Here is a 21057-nt window from a genome sequence, read left to right as displayed (position 1 = left end):
CTTAGCGCTTCCACTCAGTCACTTCGATAAGTCTCTTTCAGCAAATAATCAGGCGTATGATTACTCCCGATACGCGCACGTGTTGACTTAGCGCTTGGAGCCGATTTCTTCCTTTCTCATCACGTACGAGCCCCCCTCGACTAGTATAAAAGACCCTCTCAATACCCTTATGAACCAACAAAAAGCTACAGCTGGCATGTTCGACTCCTGGACCAAATTCGACCAAGATGTCTGACTGCTTTGGTGTTTTGTCTCTTTTGGGACACTCAGAGGGTGAAGCTTGCCTCTTACTTGTTCGTCTTTTGTGTGTTGGAGATGTTGTCGCTCTTGCGCTTGGTCGCTTTTTCTTTCAACCCCCGAACCAGCGGTGGACCTCGATTTTCCAACAATGTGGACCGAAAGTGTAAAGCAATGATTCTGCAGAAAAGCATTCTTTGCCTACGACTACAACTGGACTGTCTATAGAAGCATGGAAAAGATATCGAGGCAGATTAGTCAATCTCTAACAAGACGAGCGACAAAACGAGCAGTACAAATCCTCATCCACTTTGACTCATGGGGTAAGGCGGCTTCTTTGGTCCTCTCTGTGCCGTGCGGAAGCTGGAGGGATTTAATACTTCCCCGTCGAACGTCGATTGCTGACTATCATACGGCAGCAGCCCCTGAGTCACGCCTACCGCGTCATCTGCCAGATATCAGCTTGAAGAATCACGCGGAGCTGCAGCACATGCTACGCATTTACATCGACACAAGACCTTTGGTTGTTTCTTTAAAAGCCCATCTATCTCTTCCCTTGTCTTTGACGAACGAATGCCGAGCATCGAGCCCCTGAGAACAACAGTCTTACTCCATTAAACTGTTTGGCTAACTCGTCCTTTGCCTCTCTAACTTTCGTGAGCACTAGCGCTTTCCCCCTCTCATTCCATTCAGTTTTTGGCTTTTCCTCGGCCGTCAGTCGCATTTCTGCTCAAAATATCTACAACAAACGCTGATGCTTTTCACCACCACAACCTCATCGAAGTTCTGGCTACGATGAATCATGATGACTGAGCAGCGGCTGTGGCAGCCTCTTGCGAGAAGCAAAGAATTCCAGGATCAGGAGGGATGGTAATAAGCTGAATGAGCCCAAAGCCAGCCGCGGCACCAAGTCGTCTTTTAGGTGCTCCAAAGACAAGTACACGTATTGGAAATATTTTTGCCATGAGCGCAGGTGTCCGACTGCGTCAATCTGTCGTGTCAAGCAGATATTGGGAGAAGATTGGGGCGGTTTATATACCTCTTCTGTTGACCGCCAAACGCCACTCGTCACATGGCAGGTGCTCCAGCCCCTTTCAGTAGCCCCTCCTGACCTGGCAATGCTCCTTCCTTGAAGGCCGCCTGTCTCGTGACATGGCCTGCTCGCTGCTCAGACCATCTACGACCTCCAGCTGTATATAATCCCACCCTTTCCCTGCCAACTCATCAAGTCCAGGCTCGGGCAGACCATGAGCGAAGAGGGGTCACAATGGCGATCACTTTGCTGCCGCACGCTCTGGCAGCTGCCACCACGGAAGAAACTCGCATCGTACTCTTCTGTCTTGTTTGACTGCGTACCGGAAATTGGGCATTGAGTGCAGAAGGAGGGGCGTTATAGTGGTTGAATGTAGCACCCTGAATCCTTGCTGATGAGCTCCAGCATTACAGCACAACCACGACATTGAAGCGCCAAAAGAAAGAGCACACAGGAGAGTAGACAAAAGCTCGTCCACGTCGACCCGCCACCCCACACCACAATCCACACTCCACCTGATACGAGCAACAACACACGCACGATACGAGACAAATGCGGGGCAGGCCCCGCCTCCACACCCTACTCTTCACTGCTCCACTTCGTAACTCAATGGGAAACATGCCATGTTGAAATGGATCGAATTGGTGGATGTCTGAATCAATCGCTAACCTTGCCTTCCCTCCCTTCCCTTCCCTTCCTCCGCGATTGGGCTCCCTCGCTCCTAAAACACCAGAAACGCCTCCGCTCTCTTTCAGATAATGATGGAAGACGTTCGTTCTGCATTCTTTGCCCCTTGCTGATCTATTATGCGTGTCAATCTCTTTCTTTGCCTTCTCTTGCTGTCCCCCCAGTGGCCCTGCATCTTCGAATTTACCCCCTGTCGCTCTTCTTCGTTCACTGGGTTCGGTTTGGACCTGTTCGGGTTGGGCCTGTTGATGTGGAACCTATGATGGCTCGACGGTTTGGTGCTTGGTGTGGCGCATGGCAGCATTGCATGTTCGGACCAGACACTTCTGGCATCCTCGGTCTCCCATCAAGCCTCCTCTACCTCTTTCTCCTTCTGCCGCCGATCCTCCTCCCTGTTCTTCTCCCTCTTCCTCTCCACCTGCACCCGTCTCTGTCAGAGGATGCTATGGGCGACGAGCGCCCAATCAATCTCGCGCCAGAGCGGCCACTTGTCGCGGACCTCGGGCTCAAACATGCTATCGAGAGCTGCACGCAGGTCCTTGTCGCGCTCGCGCACCTTGCTGCGCGCCTCGCAGTACTCGCGTTCCGTGGGGCTGAAGCCCGCGGCTTCCCAGTCCAGGATGCCTGTTACGCGGATACCGCCGCCACTGCTGGAATCGGAGGCGGCCGTAGAGTTGGAGTTGGGGTTATCGAGGGAGTGGTGTTGGGTGTTGGGGTGGGGGATTTCGAAGTCTGTGCAGCTCGTCCCGTTGGCCAGCGGGTGGCGCTTAGGCTTGGGCTTCTCATCAATCTCGACGAGGATATTTGCAAGGATGAAATCGCCATGCGTCCAGACCTTGTCCTCGCCGCCGTTGGCAAGGATGCGGGCCGCCAGCTTCTCGTCGGCCTCGGAGAGATGGCCCTGCGGCCGCGAGTTGCGCAGCGCCTCGACGACGCCGGCGTTGTACTCGGATTTGGTGCGGTACGGGCCGTACCGTTTGTCCAGGGCGCCGTCGTCGCCGAGTCCCCCTGCAGACGCGGAGCCCCCGGACTCAGAGCCCGCTGGCGACGCGAGGCAGAGGTGCTTGAAGCAGAGGTCCTCGCAGGGTGCGCCATGCCCGACCCCCGGCGTGTATATCGCCGGCCTCTGGTCCCCTGCGTCGTCCTCGTCCAGATCCATCTCTTCACCTGCATCATCTCGTGCCCCTGCTTCCGACGCCACTGCCGTACTGCTCCCTGCTGCCAACCCGCCAAACCACTCCCCACGCAGACGCCTCCATTCTTGCACGTAGCCCCTCAGCTCTCCAACTACCTTCTCCCTCTTGACTGCATCCAGGTCCTTCCAGCGCTCTTCGAGCGGCACGCCTCGCATGCGCTCCATAAGGATGTATCCAATGCCATCCTTGACAAACGCCTGGTAGACCTCGGGGACGGGGGCGCGCGTGTGTGCGCGGACAAAGCGCATGGCTTCGGCCTCGGCCATGCGGACCATGGGGCCCTTTTTCAGAATGGCTTGCGATGACGGCAGCCATAAGATACGCGGACCCAGTTTGCGGGGAAACAAGTCGATGGCGTCTTCTGGGATCAAGGCGTCGTCGGACAGCAGCGGTCGCGCGCTGGGATTGGCGGCAAAGGCGTCATGATGGCGGCTGCGAGGCGGCGAGGACGGTTAGCCGTGTCCATGGTCGATGTGGTCAAGGTCGAAGAAGAGACGTCGAGGCATGGCATATCAGATGGTGGGGGCGGGGAAGAAGTTGTCGAGGCACACTCGGACGGGAGTACAAGGCAAATATTGAAAGTATTGGCGGAGGCATCTCGGATGGGACGGCAGGCATATGCTGGGGAAAGGAGGGCCTAGACTGGACGGACGGGATGCAGCGTACCTGGAGGTCGAGGACCTCGACTTGGAGGTCCGCATTTCTGCGACGGGGGTTGCTGCGTCGGTGGGCGGCCGGAAAAAGTCGAGGCGTTTCGAAACGGGCAGTGTGGCTGGCTTGGGTGGGTGACGACGTATGCTGTGAGTGGATGGAAGGAATTTGCCGTTCCAGTTCTGGTAGCCAGAGGGCGGAGGGGGAAGGACGGCTGGAGGTCGAGCGGATGGTGTCTGGAAATTTCGCACGGAATGACGTCGCTTTTTTTTGCCCACTCGTGCCGTCAGGGGCCTGCAAACATCTGACCGTGAAGGAGAACAGAGTGCTTGATCCAGCTCCAAAACCTGCCTGCACGGCCATCGGCAACAGCGCGGCGGAGCCGGTCAGAGTCAGCCCCGGCCCACCAAGTGTCCTGTGACGCCTGCTCTCCACCGCATCGTCCATCCTTTCCGCTTTGGGCCATCTTGTCGTAAGGTAGCAAACTGACTTGGGGAACAACTCCAAAACAATCCATGCCTTGCTACTTTTGATGATCGAAAATGCTAACAACACTCCCCGTCATTACACAGACTTTCTTCCCTTCTTACTCTTCTTCTCCTTTTTTGCTTCCGGTTGCTCCTTTGGACTGGCCTTGGCTTTCGACTCCTTGGCCTCTCCCTTGGGCTTCGACTGGGCAGCATCCTTTACCTTGGGCTCGCTCTCCTTGGTGACGACTTCCTCTTCCGCAGGTTTCTCAGCCTTCCTTTCAGCACCCTTTCCATCCGACTTCTTCCTTGACAGCACCGCCTTGGGGTTTTTGCCCTTTTTTCTGAGCTGGTGCTTGATGCTCCTCTCAATGTACACCTGGTCCTCCTCGTCATCAAAGCCACCAAAGTCATCCTCCTCCTGCTCCTCCTCCTCGGCGACAGGGGTATGGTCGACGACCTCGGGCGCCTCCTCAGTCTTCTTGGTCGCAGCCTTGGACGCCTTTGTGCTGGCATTCTCAGCCAGGACAGCGTTTGCAGGTGTGGGGCCCGTCTTCTTGAACTTGGCGACAAAGAAGCCGTCGACGTTGTACGCGTGCGGGTAGTAGCGGCGCGTCTCCTTCAAGCTGGGGTGGAAGCGGCGGCCTTGGAAGCTCGTCATGCCCTCCTTGCCAAAAGTCAAGCCAGTTGAGACGAGTTTAACGTTGGGGCGCTTCTCGAGGGCGTATTGAACAACGCGCTCATTCTCCTCAACCGTCACACTGCAAGTCGAGTAGACAATGTAGCCGCCCGTCTTGGAAGCGTGGTCGACCGAGTCAATCGCGTGGAGCAACAGCTGCTTTTGCAGGTGCGGCAGACGCATAAAGTCCTTTTCAGTCTTGTTCGTCTTGACCGAGGCATCCTTGGCAATGACACCGGTACCGGAGCAGGGCGCGTCGAGCAGGACGCGGTCGAAGCCGCCAATAACCTTGGGGAACTCCAGCGCATCATAGTTGCAGACAATGGTGTTTTTGACACCCATGCGGTGAATGTTACCAATCAGACCCTTGGCACGATCCTTGTTGGCATCGTTGGCAAAGATGCATCCAGTGTTCTTCATGAGCGCCGCAATGTGCGTCGTCTTACCACCGGGGGCAGAGGCCATGTCGAGGACGCGCTCGTGTTCCTGAGGGGCAAGTGCCATGACAGGGAGGAACGAAGAAGCGGCCTGGATGATGTAGTGGCCAGCGAGATATTCGGGAGTGGCACCGATGGGGACGTTGGCCTCAAAGATCTGCAGACCAACCTTGGACCACTTGCCGACAGGCTCGAGAGTCACGCCACGGTTGATGAGGGCTTGGGCGAGCTGGCGACGGTGTGTGCGGAGAGTGTTTGTTCTAATGACAAGGGGACGGGGCGTCTCGTTGGCTTCGAAAAAGGCAAATGCCTCGCTTGGGGGAAACAGGCCCCAAAGCTTCTCCGCCATGTACGGCGAGTATCCGTAGTAGGCACAGATATCCTTGAGGATCTGGGCATTGTACTCTGCTCTTGACCGGCCGGGCTCAGCGAGGTTCTGAAAGTCGGTCAGGACGCGGAGGGTGTCCGAGATACGGGTTCTAAGCAGTTGAAGATCGGGGGCAAGCCTCGAAGTGCCCTCATCATCCTCATCATCGTCCATGAGCACCTTGGGCCTGTCGCCAGCAATGTTGGTCTGCAGCGCCGCCTCCTCCAACTCAGCCTGCGCCTCGGCTTCCTCTTGGGCTCGTTGCATGTCCAGCTTCCGCGTGAGACCTTCGATGTTGGCCGCTGTGAGTTGCTCCTCTGCATCCTCATCGTCGTCCTCGTCTTCCGACCACATGGCCTGCTTCTTGCCGCCCGCGTCGTCGTCCGAGTCCACCACGTCGTCGTCGGATAATTCGTCAAACTCGTCGTCCGGCATTTCGTCATCATCGGAGTCGGAGCCCAGCGCGTCGAAACCACCTTCCTTCGCGCCATCGTCTGACTCTTCGGCGCTCTCCCAGTCGTCCATGTCATCGTCTTCGCTCTCAGGCTCCGGCGCCGGTGCCTTTTGTCCCTTCTTGCCCTTGGCGCTGCCATTCGTCTCTGGCTTTCCCTTCTTTGCAGCCGCCTTGGAGATGTCGGCCTTGGCCTCTTTCGTTGCAGGCTTTACCTCCACATCCTCGGCTTCAGACGTCCTGCGCTTTTTCTTTCCGTTCGCCGCTGCGGGTGCCGGCGCCGGCGCTTCGGGCGCGCCCTTGCGTTTGCGATTGCTGCTGTTGGCGGGCTTGTCTTGGGGCAGAGGAGCCGGTACGCCCTGGTGCTTGAGACGGCGCGAGGGACCCATGTTGGCGATATGGAATGTCGGGTTGTGAGCGGGTGCGTTGAGGGATCTTGGGAACGCTGGGCACACTTTTTCCGCGACCTGGGAAATTTCGAGGGCGTGGTGCAGCTAGCGGCCCTAGCGTGTTTAGTTCGCCGGCAGAAAGGCTTCACCGCCTGTCTGCGGTCAACACCAAGCCAACCTAGCTCACGATAGCTTGGAAGGGCTGCGACGTCACCTTCAAAGCTTTCTTGTCGGTCCTGTCTTGTGATTCTGCGACAACCGCCTAAACATCATGACTGAGCTGGCTTTTGCAAAGCAATTCCTCTCCGCGCTGGACGCGCGCCCCATGCGCATCTCGCCCGACCACGTCGTGGACCCGCGCGAGTACCCAGCTCAACCCGCCGTGCGTGGCCTCGAGCCGCAAACCAAGTGTCCTAAACACTGACAAGAAGTCTATCTGTAGTTTACGCTCCCCAAACCTCCCTCAGGTCCCCGCCTCAAGCGCGCACGCCCCACCGCCAACGACACGCCCGGCTCGTCGTCTCCCGCGGCAGCCTCAGCAACAGCCGGCACGACCGTCACCCTCAAGCCCACGCGCCCCTCTCCCTCCACACCTGCTCTCACGCTTCCCACGCCACAGCCGCCGCACACGTCGATCCATGCGCTGAAGACGGCGTACGCAACCGCCTCGGGGCTCCCCGTCGACAAGATCAAACTGCTCTACAAGAAGAAGCCCGTCGGCGACACCAAGACGCTCAAGGATGTGCTAGGCGACACGGAAGCTGCGAGCGAGGCCGAGTTCAGCGTCATGGTCATGGGCGGTGCGGCGGCAGCCGCCGCGGCATCGTCGCCGGCGGGGACACCGGAGCGCGTGACTTCGCCTGGCGTCTCTACACCGTCGGCAGCGGCTGAGGGTCCGTTGGCGCAGCCAGTCCAGAGTGGTGAGCAGGTTGCGGAAAGTAACCGCTTTTGGAGCGATTTGGAAGGATTCTTGGCGCAGAGGGTGAAGGATGAAGCTGTGGCGAAGCGGATGACGGGTGTGTTTAGAAGCGCGTGGGAGAAGGAGACGAGATGATTTTGGGGCAAGGAAGATTAGAGGAGAGCGGGGGTGGGGTAGAGCCTTGACATACTCATGAAAATGCGACGTCCAAAACGTGATTAACATCAAGACCCAGTCGATACAACTCAATATTCTCCTTCAACCGAGCGCAGACTTACCAATACTGATGAGCATGACAGAGCATCAATTGAGTCAGAATACAGTGGAATCGAAAGACTTGAGGTCTATGTGGGACAAGTAAACAGGGAAGGGCAATATGCAGGGTAGAGAAACCAGAAATTCGGTAGGAAACAAGATCTGAACGACGAGGAACGAATGAGAATTGAAATCGATGCTTCTATCTCTCATTATCCTAGTCATCCAGCAAGAGTTAATTGCCTCTTGCCTAGCGTGCATGTAGCTCTCAAATCATGAATCCCATGTAACAAATGCATGCCTTGCAATGGTCGGTCCAGTTCATAGGTTAGGTCTACGCCGGTGGTCCAGTCCAAATCAGACCACCCGGATCCTCAAGGCGGGATCCACATCTCATCTCAATCGATCCCCAGTCTCATCAACCCAGCCAACCCGATACCAGCCCTGCGAGGAGAGTAGTGTAGGAGTGTAAGAAGAGAAGAACAATTCCGATCAATCGCTATTAATCACTTTCTCTGGATGCCTGCCTGCCTGCCTTCGAAACCGCCGCAGCTGCCGCCACTGTCGCTCTTCAATACGCGCACGCCAAAAGAAAAGGCCAGTTCCATCTTCATTCGCGTGCCAGATCAGGGAGGATGGGAGAGAGGAGGGAATCAAAGGACGTCCTGCAAGACTTGCGAGTACTCAATCTGGTCATCGGAGTTGGCCTGGATGTAGGCGCCCAAGCCCTGGAGCGAATTCTTCAGGGCCTCCTTTGATGCCGAGTAGGGCATCTTGTGCTGTTGCGAGAATTCATGTTAGAATGGTAGGCGAAGGTGGGAGGAATGCGGGGTGGAAAGACTTACTAAGGGTGGGAGTGTGTCGGGGATCCAAGTCACGAAGACAATCTTGCTCCTGAGGCATCATTAGCGTCCATCAACTTTGGTCGTCTGGGCGGCGGTTCTGAGCCAAGAAAACCAAGGCCGCTTCCCGCGGGCCACAGCATGTGTAAACAAAAGACACGAGATCGCAGAAAAATTTGAAGACGTGAAAATTCGCAACTTACTTCCAACCCTCGCCGTAGCCGGTCTTGGTGTCCTTGTACGAAAAGTCGTAGACGGCGTACCGGGGACCAGCGCTCAGCAAGAAGTCGCGGAAAACCTTCCACTCATCCTCTAGCTCTTCCTTCGTCGGCTTCTCCTTCGTCGCCTTCTCCTTCGTCTCCTCGACCACAATCTCCTTTTTGTTGTCTGCAATCTTGTAGACGATCCACCTGAGCTTCTTGCCGAGCTTGAAGTCGTCGTTGAAGGTCGACACGCACTCGGAGTTGACTTTAATACTGTAGAGCCATTGTCAGCATTGATTCAAGGGCGCGGTTGGCACGGCTGGCGCGCAAGAGGCGGCGCTATGTGGTGGTGCGATGGCAACTGCTGAATTTCGCTGGCGCAGCTTGAAGGGTTGGAGGGGCAGAGTAGGGGGACGAGAGACGAACCCGGAGCTGTTGGACTGGACAGCGATGTTAGCAAATCAATAGCAGACGGGGTAGGCATCAAGACTGACCATTGCGACGGATGGATGGAGAAAGGGTTTTGTTTGGGGTTGTTGTCAATTTGTAGCGTGCTATCAGGCGGAAGGCGTCAGCGTCAGCAACAGCACAGCTGGTAGAAGGATGCACTCGTCGGGCAGAGAAGCTTGGAGCTCCTCGAACGACCAGACATCACAACTGAAGCAATTCTGGGTCAGGGTCGACTCACAAAGGGGGCTGGGACAGGTGTGTGTTGGAGAGAGGGGGAGAGTGATGATGGTGAGGTGGATTGGGGAGAGGGAAAGAGGCCAAGGTAGGGCAGAGGGTAGAGGGGCACACACCCACCACTTCGGCCCGGGCATCTTGGCAGAGAGCCCGCCGACTTGCACCACACGGTACTGTACATGTAAACAAGGCCGCTTGCCCCGGTGCAAATCCAGCCCTCGCTCATCATTTGTCCACTGACACGCTCCACCATCATTTCCGGGCGCTTACTGCCACTTTGTTTCTGTCTTCCCCCATCAATGGCTATGCACCCAGGCATCGCTCTCACCCAAGGTAGGCATTCTCAAAAACTGCCACGCGGCACCTTTGCCAGGCAGCAGAAAACACCTTCTCGTACTCCTCTCGCCTGACCAGCGCAGCATCACAACAATGACATTACCGCGCATGGCCAAAAAACTACGTCAATGTACCTATTCATTCTTCTTTTCTTCACGACTCAGTGCTACTTAATATCGTACAATACAGCTAAACTCCCCGCTCCGCAATGCCCAAGTACAACGAAAAAACCATCCAGAGTGGGGAGACGAGAGCGTAGACGTGTGTGTGATGTGTGTATATAGACAGGCTCGGATAAATCATGACAATTGGGTAGAAGGCGGCGGGGGGTATATGGAGGAAACACGCTTTTTTTCTTTCTTCATCCGCTTGAGCGACGCAGCTTAGAACATGCCGCCGCCCATGCCACCCATGCCGCCCATACCGCCCATGCCACCACCGGGCATGCCGCCAGCAGGCTTCTCCTCGGGCGCCTCGACAATGGCAACCTCGGTCGTGCCCAGCAGCGAGGCAACGCCAGAGGCATCAACCAGCGCCGTCCTGGTGACCTTGAAGGGGTCGAGGATACCAGCCGAGATCATGTCCACGTACTCGCCCTTGGCGCTGTCGTAGCCCTTGTTGAAGTCGGCACCAAACTCGTCCATGAGCTTGCCGACAACGACGCTACCCTCGGCACCGGCGTTCTCGACAATCGAGCGTGTGGGCCTCGTGATGGCGTTCTTGACAATCGAGACACCGAGCTGCTGGTCAAAGTTGGAGGCGGGAACGCCCTTGAGCGCGTTGGCGGCAGCCTTGAGGAGAGCAGTACCACCACCGGGCAGGATACCCTCCTCCACGGCAGCGCGGGTGGCATTGAGAGCATCAACGATGCGGTCCTTCTTCTCACCAACCTCAACCTCGGAGTTGCCACCGACCTTGATGACGGCAACACCGCCAGAGAGCTTGGCAAGGCGCTCCTGGAGCTTCTCCTTCTCGTAGTCAGAGGTGGTAGGGTCGTTCATGACGCCGCGAATCTGCTCGCAGCGCTGGGCAACGGCGTCCTTGCTGCCCTCGCCGTTCAGGACAACAGTGTCCTCCTTGGTGATGGAGATGGAGCCGGTGGAGCCGAGCTGGTCGGGAGTGAGCTTCTCGAGCTTGAGCTCAAGCTCGTCGGTGAAGACAGTGCCGTTGGTAAGGACACCAAGATCACCGAGAATGGACTTGCGGTTGTCACCAAAGCCAGGGGCCTTGACAGCGGCAACCTGGAGCTGGCCACGGAGCTTGTTCAGAATGCAGACGGCAAGGGCCTCGCCCTCAATGTCCTCAGCAATGATGACCAGGGGGCGGCGAAGCTGCTGCGAGGCCTCGAGCGCGGGGACAATGTCCTGGACGGCAGAAATCTTCTTCTCGGAAAGGAGGATCAAAGGCTTCTCAAACTCAATCTTCTGGGACTTGGTGTCGGTGATGAAGTAGGGCGAGATGAAACCGCGGTCAAACTTCATACCCTCAGTGACCTCGAGCTCGTCCTCAATCGTCTTGCCCTCCTTGACGGTGATGACACCCTCCTTGCCAACCTTCTCCATGGCGTTGGAGAGGAGCTTGCCAATGTGGAGGTCGCCGTTGGCGGAGATGGTGGCGACCTGGGAAATCTCCTCGCTGGTGGTAATGTCCCTCTTGTTCGCACGGAGGTACTCGACGACGGCCTCAACGGCGGCCTGGATACCCCTCCTCAGATCCATGGGGTTGCAGCCAGCGGCGACGTTCTTGACAGTCTCGGAAAAGATGGCGCGGGCGAGGACGGTGGCGGTGGTGGTGCCGTCACCAGCAACCTCGTTCGTCTTGGAGGCGACATCCTGGATGAGCCTGGCGCCGAGGTTCTCAAACTTGTCCTTGAGGGAGATGGACTTTGCAACAGTCACACCGTCTGTAGACCCGTCAGAATCTGCCCAGCATTTGTAATCCACATCCGAGCTTCCATACCCTTTGTGATCTTGGGGGAGCCGTAGCTCTGGTCGATGAGGACGTTCCTGCCCTTGGGACCGAGAGTGGTGGAAACGGCCTTGGCCAGGGTCTCGACACCGTTCAGCAGGGCAGCGCGGCCCTCGACGCCAAACTTGAGCTCCTGTTGGTAGTCGTGTCAGCAAATTTCGGCTCTTTTCCGAGGAATCGACGCGGCCGGCGACTAGCAAGCCAATGGGTCTTCCTTACCTTGTGCGCAAATCTCTGCTGGGTCAGGTTGAAGCTCCTGGTGCTGAGAGAAGAGGCGGCCGAGGCGCGCGCCCTCGAGGTGAGCATGCGCTGCATTGTGAGGTGGAGAATAGGTATGCGGTGCGGAAGGGAATTGGACAGGAACAATGGCACGCGAGTCTTGAGCTCTTGCAACAAGTGAGCAAATAGACCTGAGAGAGGCGTGTGCTGGTGAGGAAGAAGGAGAGGACGACGGTTGATGAAGGAAAAAGTTGAGAATGTTCTCGATGAAGACGGTTGGCGCACGGACGCTCAAACTTCACGATGCACCGGGGTCGCGCTAAGTGCCACCCTAACGACACTCCTGTACGCTGGCCTCGTTTTTGGGGCGGATCGGCGATTTAACTTGATGGGATACTATATCCTAAAGTCTTCTCCCTTCTTACTACTGGCTTTGGAACTCAAAAATCACCTCAGACTCCGGCGCAGCACTGCATAGCAAGCTTTGACCAGCGCTGCTGCGGCTCTCCCGGTGCCCGTCTTGCAGCCACGCAGCCAAACATTTCCGCCGCGAACCCGCCACAGCTTGTATCAGCAGCATTTTCTATTCACGGTTGTCCCCTCTTGTATTCTAGATTCTAACAACAACAAATATTCTTCGCAAGCTGGTCTTGGCCATGGCCAAAGGCCGAGGCAGTGCCAAAAATGGCTGTCCTCTGCCTCCACTGGACCGAGGACATGACTCGGTGCAGCTCCGCTGTCCAATCAGCGCCCTCAGGTTTGGGAGTTACCGGAGCAAATCGCCTCTGCTCGGCTGGAGTCTCCACGGTCTCTGCTTCGTTCGAGGCCATATTGTCACTATGCACTGTCTGGGTTGAAAAAGACGGAATTCTTTTAAGTTGTTAGTTGTCATCACTTTTGCCACAAAACTCCACTTTGGTGCCAAAGGCTTTTCATTTAGTTTATCGAAAGAAAAAAAGCAGTAAACGCATCATCGAAAATTCCCAGGACAGCAACCGCCCGCAGCCAGCCAGATTCAGCTCTTGAGAAATGGCGAGCCGCTCAGTGGACGGGTCGTGGGTCGTGATCACTGCAGAAAGGAAAAAGGGAAGCAGAAAAGGAGCAAATGCAAGCGGCGGCCTCCGTATTCCTACCAGCCTGCAGCTCACAGAAGAGCGGGCTGCTGCGCTGCCAGTACTGTCGAGGCGTCGTGCGGAGAGCAAAGAAGGAAACTAATCGCGCAAAGTTGGAAGCCGAATGTCGAAGTGGGAAATGCAAGTCCGGTCAGATGCTGTAAAGGCTGGGCAAGGTCCGTATCCAGGGTCCTCGGTGCCGTCATCGTGGATCCATGATGAGAAACGCCATGAGTCGGAGAAGAGGACTGCCAGTGTGTGGTGTCCCGATTTTCGAAGGCGTCCAGAGCTGTGGTGGTGAATGAGTACAGACTGAATGAAAGTTGAAAGTCGAATGAAAGTTGAAAGCCGAATGAAAAGAGACTGAATGAAAAGTGCACTTGAGACCCAAGCGCACGTCGAATGAAGAGCAAAGAGTCGAATGGAATAGAACCAAGGCAGGCCTTTGGTTCGAGCAGATGGTCGTCTTGTTGAAAGCGATCAATAGGAAAGCTGTGAGAAACAGGGAAGAAGGAAAGGCCGATGATGCCTACAAGCCATCGTCCTCGGTCTCGGGGAATTGGACCGTGTCCATGCGAGCAAAAGCCTCGTTCGCGAAGCCATTCGGATCAAATTGTTCCTCCTCAGTACACGTATCGTTGAGCATACCGCGAGTCTGGTGGCGATGATGTTCCAAGTCAAGCTCCGGGTTCAGAGGCTGAATGTCCAGGCCGTAGCCCTGTTCGCCAAAGAGGGGGGGTAGGCCGGACAGACGGCGCTCGGCCTGGGACGGTTCGAAGACGCTGTTGCTAGACTGCCACTGGGAGGTGCTGGACAAAAGGTCTTTGTCCTTGTCGGACGCGATGCCGCCGAGACTACTGTACTCGGATTTGTGTGGGTTCATGCTATAGCCCATGATATGGACGCCGGGGCTGTAATCCAACGTTCCGTTGCCCTCGCCCATGAAGGGATCGTTGAGATAGGGGTCGAAAAAGCCTGTACTCTTGTTGAACGGACTGATGAAGCCCTTGTTCCAGCTGATCTGCTGATCGCTCATCTGCTGATCGAAGAACATTTGATTGGAGTGGTTGAAGTCCACCGCCGGCATGCCCATATCCATTCCCGTGTTCAGTCCCATGTCCTCCGTCAGCAATGGGTTGACCGTGCCGGTAGATTTGGCCAAGGAGCCGCCGGTGCGATCGCGAGGATGGAGGGTCGGTGAGGCTGAAAGCGTCAAGTTCAGATTGCGCTGCCAGTAGGGGCCAGCGTGGTGAGTCGTTGGGCCCAAGAACGGAGTTTGCAGGGTCGGGTTCGTCCAGGTGTTCGTGTCCGTGTTCATGATAGAACCAAGTGGGATACTCTCTCCTGCTGGAATATCGTAGTCCGGGTTGAACATCCAGTCGTCGGCAGAACCAGGGCTCAGGTTGCCCATGTCTGCATCGTCATGCTTGCGCTTCTTGGAGCCGCCTGCTTCCTCGCCAGTGTCCTTCACTGGGCCCCTCTTGAGCTTTTTGTTGGGCTGGGCTTGAATGTCGCTGTCAGCTGTCGAAACAACTCCAGTCAGCTTTGGGGATGGTTGAGAAGTGCCGGGGCTTGCGTCATCTCGCTTGCGCTTCTGCTGTTTTCTCGCACGAACACGAGGCATGTCGTTCTCGAGTTCAGAGTTGTCAGAATTGAAGGGCGAAGGAGGGTCTTCAGCACCGCTGCTCGGGGCAGTAATTTGGTCAAGAAAGAAGACGGGGTTGGATGGTGATTGAGCGAAACGACCGTTGGTCAGGTTTTGCGTTACGTCGAAAATGAGCTTTTGCTCCTTCTTGTTGAAGTTGAGAAGAGCCTTGTGCGCTCCAATGTCTGCAACGAAGATCAGGCTCGACTTGTCCCTTTTCTTAGGTGCTGCAGAGGTGAGTGACCGAGGATGGATGATTGTCAGATCTCGGTTGTCGTGTCGAGTTGCTTGGGACTCGGGTCGGGTGGAGCTCTGCGAGAATGTGTGTGAGTGTGGTAAACAAGCTTAAAGAGAAATGTGAAGAGCTCACCTGGGATTGCAGAGTCGTTATGTGTGGACTATTCCCGTTTGAGCGCTGCGCACCCGCTTCAGACTTTGCTTTCTCGGCGGCCGCACTGCTTTCAGCAACAGAAGGACCTCCGACCACTGGAGCGGCAGCAAGTGAAGGGTCTTCGACTACCTCAACCTCTTGAGCACCAAGCGCAGAGGCGAAAGGGGCCACTGTCACTCCTGCATTGCGCATGATCTCCGCAAGCTCTACATGGCACGCATGGCGCGGGTGGTTACTGCCAGGCCTCGCCGGTGGTACCCTCTGCCCGTCTGCAGCTCTACGAGACCTCAGCTTGACCATGGCCTGCTTGAAGGCCTCGCCGGTAGCGCCAGGGTTCACGATAGCTGCCAACTCCTGCCATGGAATAGGGTAGTCCTTTACCTCCAAGAGCCAAATCAACGACAGGAGCGAAAGCGTGTAAAGGTTCGCTGTGATGCTTAGCACAATCTTCCCTCTTGGGCGTGTGGAAACTTACCATCCCAGCTAATGATCTGTCGCTTTGACATGCGGCTTGTCGTGCGGTAGGGCAAACATCTTTCATCCTGAGGGTGATCTCGAGCCAGGACGATTTCTTCTTCGTCGGTCTGGCCATCGTTCTGATTGAAAGAACTCTGGCTGGCAGTATTCTGGCTTGCGGCACGCAGGCTGGCGCTCCTCTGGCTAGCTGTGTTCTGACTGACGGCATTTTGATTGCCGTTCTTCTGGCTGCTGGCCTTCTGACGGCCAGCTCCCGTCACCGGACGACCAGCATTGTGACTTGGGCCATACTTGGCCTGGTTGCGTTTGTTTGAGGTCATCTCGCCTGGCTGATAATCTCCATCGCCGTTTTCTGAATCGGATGGTCCTTCGGAGCTCTGCTGATAGTCGCTGCTTTCGGCCTCGTCCATCTCTTCATCCGATAAATTCACAAGGTCTTCAGGGTTCCGGTCCACGTTCTGCTCGGGAGATGGCGATGGTGGCGACGACGACGCGCGAGCAGTGAGATTGGCGGGCGCAGAAGAGATGGAAGAATCTTCGGTCAGCTTGACGGTGTTGCGGGCCGTGACGGAACGGGTTTGCTTGGAGGTTCCTGCAGAACAAACTTCTCAGTTCTCGATGAAAGTCGAGGAGGCTGAGCGAGTCGACGACAGATCACAGAACTTACCAGGCTTTTGATTGGCTTTAGCCCTTGCACCGGGATCCTTCTTTCCTTTAGACATTGTAGACATTGTGCAGCACAGTCATCAGTTGACCAGCAAAGTGCTGCACGAGACGTTATCACCCCGGTGACCACTACCACTGCAACGATCTTCTGGAGACCCCGGCGCAGGAAGTTACGAGAATTGCTCGTCCTCTTGCAAAACCTCCTCAGTATGTCGCGATGAAGTGCAGATATACCACACGGCCAGAACGGACTACCGCTCGAAGTGCAACTGCCCATGTTAGAAAGAGTTCGTGAGGTCCCTCGGCTCGACATGAATCAGAAGGGAATTGATGAGAAGGAAGTCCTGAAGCAGTGGGCAATGAAAGAGAGGGAAGAGGAGGACGCGTCGCTGAGTCACAAACAGAGCCTGTGGATTGGCCCTAGGCGTGCGAAGAGAAAATCGTACGAGTGCGACAACTCGGGGAAACCACTTACGTTGACGAATTGGGAGACTTGTGCTGAAGGAACCACTGCCTTGCAACAACTGGTCAGTTTTTACGGCGTAAGTCCTGGTTGAGGCCAGAGGGATGTTGTGAGATGAAGAAATGAGGCTGCAAGTTGGTGATGGTGGTGGTGAGAGTTTGGCAGCTACTGTGATCGGGGTGTATGGCTGCCTTCGGAGTTAAGATTATCCGGCACTGGAATACCTTCGGGGAGGGTTTCGTAGACACTTCTGTGGTGTTGCGTGTGGATTCGCTTTTGCAGTGGGAGAAGATGGAAAACATAGTAGCACAAACCCCCCCAAACCTGCCCTGCGGCAGAACTTCGGCTCGGGGCCATCCCTAATGCAAAGGGCTCTTCAGTCTCGAAAACAGGGCATGTGGAAAGATGACTGCTTGAATGCTACATGCTGTAGAGTTCGGAATGGCAGTGCCGCAATTAAGGGGTAGGGTTTCCTGGAGGTGTCTCTCAAGGGGATCCAGATCACAGCGTTTCCAATGCCTGTCAACAGTCTTCATTCCGGGCCAAGCGACTGACCATGAAGCATCCGAGCAACCAGAATCAAAATCTTGACGCTGTGGCGCTGTAGGAAGTTTCGTGGGCGCATATCTCCGGACAGCGGTGTCCAACGCAACGCTGAGCGCGGCGAGAGGTAAAAGATCTTGGCAGATTGCCTTGAGGAATCCAGAAAACCGTTCAGGCTGACAGATTGGACAAGGTTGAATAGCCCGTCGACTCCAGCAAGTTCCAAAGCGCGCTCTCCGCAGGTCCCTGGCTGGGAACGGTCTCTTGCAAGGGTTCCTTCTCAACTCCATGGTACCACAAGGAAGAGTAATTGGCATTCGGTTTCGATCGAGACTCTGGAGAGACGCTGTTCCTACGGAGAGGAACAAAAGATTGGCGAAGAGCCCACAGCTGGCTGTAGTCCCTCCTTTTTTTTTTTTTTTTTTTCCTTGGAGAAAATTGGCGCAAGCCTCTTGAACATGAAGACAAGGTAGGGAGCACCATAGAGCGAACAAGAAGCCTAGACTACGAGGAAATCTAACGCGTTGAGAGGAAGAGAGCCGGTGGACGACGAGACTCGAAACGACCTGGATTTGGCACGGCTCGCGACATGCGTTGCCATAGGTGGTTCAGACCGACGCAGCGAATACTTTTGACGAACAAGGGTAATAGCCGGGTGTCGGCGCATCGATGAATTCGTTCCTGGGCGCGTCTTGGTCAAAGGAAGACGTTGTTGGTACGTTGGATAGGGAAAAGCGATTTCCCGAAGTGGGGGCGACGACAAGACCTCCCGTCCATGTGCCCGCTCCGAGCTCATCCTTCCTTGGCGCTCTGCTTCCCACTAGCCACATTTTCATCGACATGCACCTTCTTTTATCAGCACCAGACATTGGAGCTTTGGAAGTCTCCTCCGATTAGCAGGTGCCGCTCGCAGTCGCTTGCTCCCGTTGCCGACCGATCAACATAAGTTGTGCGGGGCGCTGCTCTTCCCCTCCATTCACTCTCCCAGAAGCTCTTCCACCCCCAATACTGGATAGACGCCTTAAGAAAATGATGGTTGCAGAATCAGCTCCAATGCCAGTCGCGCGTCTCGATACCCAGGGAATGGGGGACAGGCCCCAAGATTCTCCTTCGACTGATTTGAGGCGTGCGCCTGCAAGCAAAACTCCTCGTTTGGATTTCTTTCATTATCCCTAGCGGGCCTCTTTCCGGCGCAACAAACCAGCAGTGGTCGAAAACTGCCCAGCAAGAGCGTTGTCGTAGTCAGACTCGAGGCTTGGTCGTCGGCAGTGCAAGAACTTGGCATCAGCAGGAGATGTCGTGTCCCGAGAGAATCATCTCATGCCTGAACAATGGCTTCGTATTTTTCCGCTTGAGCTGTGTTGTCTGGTTTGAAGCTCTGGGAAATCGCTGCATAGGCTTGCTCCCTCCGAGAGATCGAAAAAACAAGCCCCACCAGCTTTGGAACCTAGGCAGATGGGCAGCTGTGCCTTTCCCTCTAAAACGACAAATCGTATGCCACTTCCTGTCGTATCATTACCAATCGCTTATCCTCAATCTCTCAATTTAGATATTCCGGCGGCACGTTGGCTCCTGAATTCGGATTCGAGTGCCGAAACGATTGCTTGCATGGAACGCGTGGAGCTTCAAGGCCGAGGAAAGGACGACGAGCAAACTGGAGATTGCAACGGAGCATCGATCTCACTACGCATCATTCGGTTAGCCGCTGGATGGAATCTTTCTTGCCAAAGAAGTAGACGACAAACTAGAAAATCTTCCCAACCACTCGCAGCCAGGCTTCACCTTACCGCGCGGTGTCCAAAGGACAAACAGACGGAATCCTTGGAAATACTGGCGGCAGCTTGCCCAGCGCCTCGATTGGCCCACCGGACAATGAGCGACAGGCGATAATTCTCCGTTTGGCTGGCATCGATGCCTCAGAAACTCGTGGACCTCCCCGCAGCTCCGAATCTCTCGTCTTCAAACCAGACATTGGGAAAGACGACTCGACGTGGGTCTGAAAACCAACCGTCGTATAGAATGTTCCAGATATTCGACCAGCTTCTGGAGAGCTTTGAGTGTCCGAGTCGGCTTTTTGCTTTGTCTGGAAGCTCTGGTAGTCCGTTTGGTGCCATGCTGAGATATGGCACAAACCTCTCGCTGGGAATCGCCCGAAAGGAGTTGGTGCCTGGCCTCCATCGGAATTTGGGTGCTTTTGAAGAGAAAATTCGGCTGTAGCTAGGCCAGCGCTCTCGCCGCATCTCCTCCTGTCGCGGTGGTGAAATGGAATCCAAGTGTCGAGCAGGCGTTCCAGGAGCAAGAGCCTCACAACCACGCGATTCTGGCCTGTGTGGCACATCTCCTGGTGAGCAGCCAGGGCGGGGAGATGGCCAGGGCAGGAAGACGACCGCCTTTCGGGCTCTTCTACTGAGGCCGTCAGTAAGCAAGCGCTTCGAGCTGGTCAGATGTAGGCAGGGTAGTCGAGCCTACAGGTGGCGCCGTGGAGCTTTCTGTGGGCTCCATGGCACGGAGCAAGTCTGAGTCTGTCTGGATATGCACCATTGCAGCGGATATTGTCACTGACGGAGTATTGATTTTCACACATCTCATGCATGCACAGCAAACAAGCATCAGTGCCTCAAGCAACTTTGGATTCTAGGGCTGGCTTCCTCGACTTTCGATTGCTATTTGAGACTTTATGGCTGTGTCCAAGAGCTCGAGTATCTTGAGCTCGCTCGTAGATATCACTGCTAATGGGACTATTACATAACTTCAACCAAAGCCCAAGCTTACCGATTCGGCCGTGCTTCAATCGGCTGTCAAATTCATGTTGGCCGCAGGACCCAGGAAACAAGGAGCTTGAAGCAGGAGTTCCGCGAACATACATGAGAGACGGCCTTGGATCCGGCGCTGTATCATAGTACCGCCGCAGAATTCAACCACTTCATCCCTCATCCGAAATGCCGCCTAGACCAATGTCCTTCCTTGTTTCTCAGTGAGCACTTACTGAAGCAAAGGCCGAAGAAGTCGGATGATGCATCTGACGGTGGAACAGTCGAATCTACACTTCGCGAAAGTTAGCAGGGTTCTTTCAGGGGAGGGCTACAACGTGGAGTATCGAGGCGATCAGACAGGAAATGCGATAATGGTTTTTTGATTTCAACAACCACCGATGGGCTGGTTGATTCAATTGAACGAAACGGTGTCATCATGTACGATGTGAAAGAAACCAAAGAGGAAGGCTTACCTTAGGAATATGAGCTTGCGAGAGTCTATGTCGGAAGACCTTTACAAAAACCACGATGTCACGGCCAATTCGGAGTGGATGTATGGCGTAAATGCTCGGAGGGCTGCCAATCCAGACTACCTGCAAGTTTCAGCCATTTGCCGTTGCCTCGCATCATAAGTTTTGTCTCGTCGGGAGCCGGAAATGTTTAAATTAGAAAGCGCCGCCCGAGAATGTGTAATTTGGAAAGCCGGTCAATTAGAAGCAGCCCATGAAGTCTGAATGACTCGATCAGAGGGCAGTATCCAACATCGGAAAAGTTTTGGTCTCATGAACAACCTCGAAAGGACAAAGAATCAATGGTGTATCATCCTGTGTGGATGGGGCTGCGAAGCGGGCAAGGAGCTGGACTCACCACGGTACGATTGACAAGTTTAGTCTGGGAGGTTGTGGTCAGTGACTAGCTTCGGAACATGAATGCATGTCTGAAAGGAGGAAGTGCTGTGATCAGGATTGATTGTTTTCTCATCGCACT

At 55.3% G+C, this 21057-nt stretch overlaps 6 protein-coding genes across 6 annotated transcripts; 1 reads left to right on the top strand and 5 right to left on the bottom strand.

The window, feature by feature from the left end:
• Positions 1-4590: 4590 nt before the first annotated feature.
• BKA78DRAFT_228769 (NOL1/NOP2/sun family-domain-containing protein) lies at positions 4591-6366 on the bottom strand (the record flags this gene model as incomplete). Its single annotated transcript, XM_066883735.1, has 1 exon — positions 4591-6366. A coding segment is annotated over one exon (1776 nt), but the record flags the coding sequence as incomplete, so codon positions are not given.
• Positions 6367-6724: 358 nt separating this feature from the next.
• Positions 6725-7968, top strand: BKA78DRAFT_11772 (cell-cycle control medial ring component). Its single transcript, XM_066882367.1, has 2 exons — positions 6725-6976; positions 7037-7968. The coding sequence occupies exons 1-2, from the start codon at positions 6866-6868 to the stop codon at positions 7646-7648; spliced, it is 723 nt and encodes a 240-aa protein (XP_066749341.1). The 5' UTR covers positions 6725-6865; the 3' UTR covers positions 7649-7968.
• Positions 7969-8421: 453 nt separating this feature from the next.
• On the bottom strand, positions 8422-9310 carry BKA78DRAFT_291316 (uncharacterized protein; the record flags this gene model as incomplete). The annotated part of the gene is made up of 5 exons (XM_066885876.1): positions 8422-8547; positions 8614-8662; positions 8814-9086; positions 9240-9253; positions 9308-9310. The coding sequence occupies 5 exons, from the start codon at positions 9308-9310 to the stop codon at positions 8422-8424; spliced, it is 465 nt and encodes a 154-aa protein (XP_066749340.1).
• Positions 9311-10216: 906 nt separating this feature from the next.
• On the bottom strand, positions 10217-12116 carry BKA78DRAFT_329275 (chaperonin Cpn60/TCP-1 family; the record flags this gene model as incomplete). The annotated part of the gene is made up of 3 exons (XM_066889657.1): positions 10217-11736; positions 11793-11934; positions 12021-12116. The coding sequence occupies 3 exons, from the start codon at positions 12114-12116 to the stop codon at positions 10217-10219; spliced, it is 1758 nt and encodes a 585-aa protein (XP_066749339.1).
• A 1545-nt stretch (positions 12117-13661) lies between these two features.
• On the bottom strand, positions 13662-16376 carry BKA78DRAFT_348703 (uncharacterized protein; the record flags this gene model as incomplete). The annotated part of the gene is made up of 4 exons (XM_066890681.1): positions 13662-15089; positions 15148-15596; positions 15644-16237; positions 16313-16376. The coding sequence occupies 4 exons, from the start codon at positions 16374-16376 to the stop codon at positions 13662-13664; spliced, it is 2535 nt and encodes an 844-aa protein (XP_066749338.1).
• A 2460-nt stretch (positions 16377-18836) lies between these two features.
• BKA78DRAFT_11669 (uncharacterized protein) lies at positions 18837-19794 on the bottom strand. Its single transcript, XM_066882355.1, has one exon. The coding sequence runs from the start codon at positions 19653-19655 to the stop codon at positions 19101-19103; it is 555 nt and encodes a 184-aa protein (XP_066749337.1). The 5' UTR covers positions 19656-19794; the 3' UTR covers positions 18837-19100.
• Between the last annotated feature and the right edge of the window lie 1263 nt (positions 19795-21057).

Source organism: Phyllosticta capitalensis (genome assembly GCF_038381095.1).
Source record: "Phyllosticta capitalensis strain CBS 128856 chromosome Unknown BKA78scaffold_1, whole genome shotgun sequence".
Taxonomy (NCBI): domain Eukaryota; kingdom Fungi; phylum Ascomycota; class Dothideomycetes; order Botryosphaeriales; family Phyllostictaceae; genus Phyllosticta; species Phyllosticta capitalensis.
Note: the sequence above shows the minus strand (reverse complement) of the source record. Positions and strands in the feature narration are given on the sequence as shown.